Consider the following 6,675-nt stretch of genomic DNA (forward strand, 5'->3'; position numbering starts at 1 on the left):
AGCAGCGGCCCGAAAGGCAGAGAGCCCGGAAGCAGGCCAGCTCCGTAGAGGCAGGAGCGAACGGACTCCAGGGTGTCATAGATGCTCGGGTCCTTCACGGCGATGCCTGCCGGGGCAGAGGACAGACACAGTGGCTCAGGCCTGGGGCCAGATGTCTCTGCTGTTGCAGGGCACCAGGGGGCATGGGGTGAGGTGGGGGGTGGAGGAGGGGAATATTCCCTCCTGGTGACTACCTCGGTGGCCCCTTGATAAGTCTCAGCCTCTGAACCCCACTTGTCTCGCGTCACGTGGGTATTGTAAATGGGCTTCCTCAGGGAGACTGCTGGGACACCGGACGCAGGGACACCAGTGCTTCGAACCTTGGGAACATCTACCACTTCTCTTCTGAAAGGGTGTGTGCCTAAACCCAGGGTAGGGCTGTACTCCAGTCAGTGGTGGTCTTCCTTGCCGTCTGACTCATGGGGAGCCACATACAAGCAAAGAATAGAACTTCCCCACAAGGTCTTTCTATATATATAAAGAAACCTGTGACCTTTCAGAAGTAGAACGCCAGGCCTGTGGCTTCGAATGGCCAAGCCTTGGTTAACAAGTCAAGCCCATAATTGCTTGCACCACCCAGAGACTCAGTACTCATAGTGGCTTGCAGATCTCTTTGTACTTTGGCAGAAGTCACCCTCTGGATAAATCTGAGGGAGACACATGGCCCGGGGTGGGCGGGGGTATGGTCAGTAGATGGCCCTTCGAACCCCTGATCTACTCACCGTGCACCAGCCGCTGCTCCTGTACCATGAGGGATCTGTATTCTCCCCATTTCTCATACAGGGTTTGCTGCAAGACAGCCCCCACCCCAGTGTCAGGAGCTAGCATGCAACGGGTTAGCTATGGAAGCCGGCAGTCAACAACAAAAAAGAAGCCTCAAGGTTAAAAGGAAGTGTGGAGAAATGACCCTCCCTGTTCCCCACTCCCCCCCACCCACCCACCCCCCCACCCCGGCGAAAAAAAAAACCAAAGAGGCAGGGGCAGGGTGTGGGAAGAAAGAGGTAGACACTGGGTATGCTCTGGATGAGCTTACCTTCAGGTACTGCAGACGGGCCTCCAGCTCTGCCTTCCGAATGGACGTTCCATACAGAGTTTCCAGCCTGCGGAGGTTGAGGAATCAGAGCCGGAGTGAGCAGGCAGAGTGGAAATGCCCAGAGGCCCAGAGGCAGCCTTGGGGAACCACAGGGCCCAGACACACCTGAGAACATTGCCCGATGCTTTGATGATGTCCACGATCTCTCGATGCCGGATGCCTTCCACATTCAGGCCATTGACACTGGCAATGGTGTCCCCTGCAGGCAGAGAGGGCTCAGCATCTCTTCCATGGGCATAAGAGAAGACTCCCAGCCCCTTACTTTAGTCAGGGTGGGCGATACTCGGGTAGTCATTCCCCACTCCTAACCATTCTGCAGAGACCTCTCTGGTATCTGTCTCCACCCCCTTCTAAGCACATGTTCACAAAACCACAGCCAGCACCCACTGTCCATAGTCATGGTCTGGGTAGCAGCCCACATGGCCTCCAACCCTGGTTTGGAGGTGAGGGACTTCAGCGGCTCTTCTATGCCTGTCACTTCACCCTGCCTGCAGAAACGCTGTCCCCATGCACCGAGCCTTGTCAGCCCCACCCTCCTCTGTGACTGCCCCCAGAGTTGGTTACTTCTATCCAGCCCACATGTTGTCAAACCTGAGAGGGGGCAGGGTGAATAGTGTCATGCTGCAAACTAGCCCTGGCCTCAGGCATGGTGGGCCTGGCTTCTGCCACTCTGTGCCACAGCAGAGGCTCCTGACGGGGCAGGGCATGCCACTGTCTCTACAGGCTCCTTTCTCTGGTGACAAACAACTTTTGTAAAATTGCAATGTACCACTTGGCTACCAGGAACTTCTAGTAAGTGGGCAGGGAGGTGAGGGATTAGGGAGGAAAATGGTGATAGAATTGGAGTAGGGAGAGGGGAAGTGTTCAATTCATGACATCTGGGGGGGGTGGGATCTAGATTTGGCTGACCCCAGAAGAATCCTACAGGAGGCACTGGGTTCTTTTTAGAGGAAGCAACACCCATACCCCAGAGGTGGGCAGACTTCGGACAGTGTAAACCCTGATTCCCAAGGTCATAAAGAACATCAATGGAATCTGTTCTTTCAACTTCTGCACATCCTGGTCCCCGGAGGAGGCAGACTAGCAGTACCACCAGCAGCTACCATGTACTAGACATGAGCCCTGTGGCCAGGGAGCCCTGGGCTGGGAGGATGGATTCTTAGTCCCATTTTACAGATGGAACCGCTTAAGGTCACATAGTCAATGACAGATTTGCCTGGAATTCCGAGCCCAGATTCTATCTACCACCCTCCTTTCTGGCCTCCCCAAAGTAGGAAGAGGCAGGGGAATGGCCTTCAGGAGAGGTTTGTCACCCCCTCTTGAAGAGCCAGGTGTAGCCCTCCCCTCAGAGTCTAGTGTCCTGAGTCTCACCAGGGGTGAGCCCAGCCAGCTGGGCAGGGCTGGCGTCATGGACTCGGCAGACAAAGGTCACCATCTCCACACGCTGCTCCTCCCGGTGGTGAAGGCCATAGGTCTGTAACAGGGCAGAGAGGACACACACACTCAGCCCAGTGGCAGAGTGGGACTTATCCTGCTCCCAGGCTGACCTCCCCCACCCACTGGGTTCTCAGCTTTTCCCCACCTGGATCTCAAAGCCGAAGGTCTCCTTATCCCCCTTCTCCAACGTCAGCACTTTCCTGCAGCAGACACAGGGGGCGGGTCAGGAACAGAAAGGAGCTTTCACTTCCATCCCTAGCCAGGAAGGCTCCTTGGAGGGGAGTCTGCTCTCGATCATCCAAGGGCTGATGGGCTCCAGAGACTGCTCCCTCTCCATCAGATTGCTGGAAAGGCCTTCCCCAGATGCAGCCTCATCCAGTGGCCCGGGACAAATCCCACCTCCAGTGGTGGGAAGCACCCAGGCTGACGGGCTGAGCCCCAGTGGCAGGCCCCTCAGCACTACCTCCTTCTGATGAGCCAAGGCCTCACATTCAGGCCCAAGCCTGGAGCCTTCTCTGCTCCACAGCTTGGGGGGGCTGGCCCCACCCCTAGGGGCCAGTCACGAGCTTAGCCCAGACCACAGCTGCTCCTCCCAGCTGCGGTGGGGCCAGCCCACCAGATGTGAGGGCTGGGGGGAGGGGAGCCCGCCCGGAGGCCAGCCCTTCCCGCACTGAAGGCCTGCCCACTGGACACAATGGTCTGGAGCTGCTCCAGCCCCTGGCCTGCTGAGGGAGCCCAGAGTTTCCTCTGCCCACCCCGCCCCCTTCCTTCCCGCCCGGCTAGAGACAGACTAGAGGCAGCAGCCAGAGGCCCCCCCTCAAGCATCCCAGCATCAGGATGGCCCAGGCCCACAGCTCAGGACCCTTCACCCCACTTCAAATACTGGGTAGCAAGTCCCAGGTCCACCCACCCCTGCTCTCTGTGGAAGGGCAGGCCTTTCCTTTCAGGAGGAACTGAAGCAGGAGGGGGAGGGGTGGCTGGAAGTTGGGGTGGACCCCAGCACACACACCCCCCACCCCCCCCACCCCGGCTTTCTGGAGGGGTTGGCAAATCTTGTCTGTAAAGAGCTGAAGAGTCCATGTTGCGGGATGAACAGGCCCAAACAGCAGTCACATACTGTTCTTTGTTCTTTTTCACCACCCTTCAAATGTGTAAAAAGCCACTCTTAGCTCAAGGGCCAGACAAGCCATCTGGCCAGGAGGCTGCCGTCGGCTGACCTGTTTCAGAGCTGCGAGGCCCAGGTTGGGGCTGGAACACAGGCAGAGAAGGAGACTGTGGGCTCCCAAGGCCTGGGTCAGTGCTGACTTCTGCCCACACCTCAGACCCTTCCTAGGAAGCTGCCTGGGTTTGGGGCCAGCATGGACGGAGGCACTGGAGGCAGGGACAGCCAGGCCAGGAGGCCGCTGGGCCCACAGGATTTGCTGGGGACCAAGAGGCCTGAGTAAGGCCTTTCCCTGTTCCAGAAGTCCTCTCTGACTTCCCCCACCTCCTGTGGGGTGGGGGGGGGTAACTGGCAGGGACTGGGGGTGGGTTGAGGAGTACCTGATGACTCAAAAGCCCCCCCCTTTCTCTGCCCCCCCCACTTCACACAGCCCACACCCCACCTGCCCCTCACTCCCAGCAGGAGAGCCAGGCTTGAAGGGTGAAGGATGCCGCCCCCTGGCTGTCATGCTCCCTTCTCCCCCACCCGCAGCACCTCTCGCAGGACCGGGCCAGCCAGGGCCTGGGGGTGTGGTGACTCACCGCTGCTGTTCAGGACTCTGGCTGAGGCTCTTCCAGCGGAACCCGGAGCCCTGGGCAGGAAGAGGGGGCTGACCTTGAGCAGCTGCTCAGGGCCCTCGGTGCTGGGAGACCCCCTCACCTAGGGACCAAGCACTTCAAGTCTGTGACCTGTCTGTCCCCAGCCCCAGCTGCACACCTGCTGTGGTGGAACTATTTGCTGAGCAAGCTCCATTATTTGTAACATTCCATAGCTTTCTGCCCATAATAGCCCTCCTGGGTTCCTGGTTTGTGAACCCCAACCCCCCTGCTGATTTAGGAGGTGTGGTGCTAATTACTCTAGCAGGGTTTCTCCTGAACCCTAAAAGCCATGGTAGAGGCTTCTCCTCAGAAGGGATTCCAGTAAGGGCAGGGGGTTCCTCAAGAACTCACTACCATGGAGTCAGTGGGGTCTCTCCAAGACCCTACAGGGCAGGGTAGAACACCCACCCACCCCTCCCCTGCTCCCCCAGAGACTGTAACTCTTTATGGGAGTACAAAGCCTCCTTTCTCCCTCAGAGCAACTGGTGGTTTTGAACTGCTGACCGTGGGGCTCCCAGCTCACCCAGTAACCACTACACCACCATGACTCCTAGGGGCCCCCTGAGCTCACCTTTATCAAGGCACTCTGGGGAACCCCAGCCACACGGGTCACACTCTACCTCCCGTCACAGAAAGGGGCTTCAGAAAGGTTGGCTAGGGACACCAGGACTGTAAGACCCAAATCCCAGACTCAACATGAAAGGGCCAGGGCAGAGGAGAGGCCCCTCAAAACAAGAGACTTCTCGGAGCCCAGGTGTGGGTCCCAGCTGCAGGTCCAGGTCCACCTGGGAGACGGACCTTGTTGTGCTTCTTTGTTCCTTTCTCGGACAAGAAAAAAATCTCAGAACTGAAACTTATCTCTTGGTCTGACTATCTGAATATCAGTACTAAGGACTGAGGTCAGGAGGAGGGAGGAGGGGAGTTGAAAGTTGCTAGTCTTTCAGTAACCTCAGGCAACTAAAAGAGTTTCACCACCACCCCCTCCAGCGTTAAATTATTGTTCCCTGAAGGAAGCCTGTCCCAGCCCAGGCCTTTCCCTACATGCCCAAACAGCTGAGGCCTCCCTGGTTTGTGTCTTGTGGCCAGGACAAGAAAGGTAGGAGAGTGAGCCCTCTTTTTCCGGAACCAAGGATTAGCCTCAGGGGTGGGGAGACCTCCCTAATGGGCCAGGGCGGAGGGACTGGGCTGCATAGAGAGACCCCTTTGTCTCCGCACACGATTTTCATAAAATGCAAATTCTCAACAAGCTGTTCATTGTGTGTGGGGGGGGTAAGCAGGGGGGCTGGGGAGGAGGAGGAGGAGGAGGGTGAGCTTGAACGGGGAAAGGCCACCAGCCCCTCTTAACCTGGGTCTACGTCCCAGCCTGAGCCTAGAGGAAGCGCCTCACGGAGAGGGCACTCGGAGGGCGGTGCAGTCTGCATCCTTCCTGCCCTGCGGGTGCCTTGAGACCCCTCCCGCCGTGTCCGGTCCGGCCAGAGTCCAGGGGCGCCGTGGCCCGGTCACCCAGACGAGCCGCAAAGCAGCAGGCCCGGAACGCAGGAGTGTGTGTGGGGGGCACCCCTTCGGAAGGGTGTGCTTTTCCGAACTATCGTGGCCCCACGCACTTCCACCGCATGAGAACTCACAGTCCAGCCACCCTCCCACCCTTCCCCACCCAGTGCGTTCGGACCCTCAACCTGCCTGGGGCGAGCGAGTGGCAGGACCCATCTCTAGCCCCTCTCCTCGTTTCCAACTGGGGGAGAAGAGGGGAGAGGGGGTCCTGAGACACCTGGACCTGGGGCGGCGGGGCGGGACGCGCCGAAAGCCAGATGGAGCGAGGAGAGCGGGGATGTAGCTGAAGGAAGGAGGGGGTGCGAGACCGGGGACAGTGGGTGGGGACTGGAGTTAAGAGCCACCAGGACTGGAGGCGGAGGGGGGCGCGGAATGGAGGCGGGGGGCACAGCCTTCGGAGCAGCAGGAGCCGTGGGTGCGGAAGGTTGGAACCTTCTGGGGAGGGGGCGGAGTGGGGTGAGCACGGTTCAGAACACGTCCATGGGGGGCGGGGGAGCGGTCAGCGGGCTGGGGAAGAAGGGGGCGACTCGGTGGGTTCCAAGGAGGGCGTGTTGTGGGGTCAGCAGGCATGAGTGGGGTGCTATGGGACTCCCCAGGTTCTAAGGAGGGGACGCTGGGCACCCTGAGCGCTGGGGGCTGCGGGGGTTATAGGGTGGGGGGGACGCACCTTTCGGCGGGGCAGGGTACCCCCAGACACGGCGAGCGCCCGGTACAGCTCGGCGGGATGGTAATCCTCCAACGCCGCGTACAGCTCG

At 59.2% G+C, this 6,675-nt stretch overlaps 1 protein-coding gene across 1 annotated transcript in view; it reads right to left on the minus strand.

Annotated features, from left to right (window-relative positions):
• TAMALIN (trafficking regulator and scaffold protein tamalin) overlaps positions 1–6,675 on the minus strand; it is a 13,120-nt gene that overhangs the window by 459 nt on the left and 5,986 nt on the right. The window contains exons 2-9 of the mRNA XM_045287221.1: positions 6,588–6,671; positions 4,313–4,362; positions 2,715–2,769; positions 2,504–2,606; positions 1,238–1,331; positions 1,073–1,139; positions 762–828; positions 4–106 (exon numbers count right to left, since the gene is read on the minus strand). Coding sequence (XP_045143156.1) covers positions 4–106; positions 762–828; positions 1,073–1,139; positions 1,238–1,331; positions 2,504–2,606; positions 2,715–2,769; positions 4,313–4,362; positions 6,588–6,671 — 623 coding nt within the window. The remainder of the gene's footprint in view (positions 1–3; positions 107–761; positions 829–1,072; positions 1,140–1,237; positions 1,332–2,503; positions 2,607–2,714; positions 2,770–4,312; positions 4,363–6,587; positions 6,672–6,675) is intronic.

Source organism: Echinops telfairi, unplaced genomic scaffold (genome assembly GCF_000313985.2).
Source record: "Echinops telfairi isolate 266 unplaced genomic scaffold, ASM31398v2 ScPeMD7_12;HRSCAF=54, whole genome shotgun sequence".
In the NCBI taxonomy this organism is placed as follows: domain Eukaryota; kingdom Metazoa; phylum Chordata; class Mammalia; order Afrosoricida; family Tenrecidae; genus Echinops; species Echinops telfairi.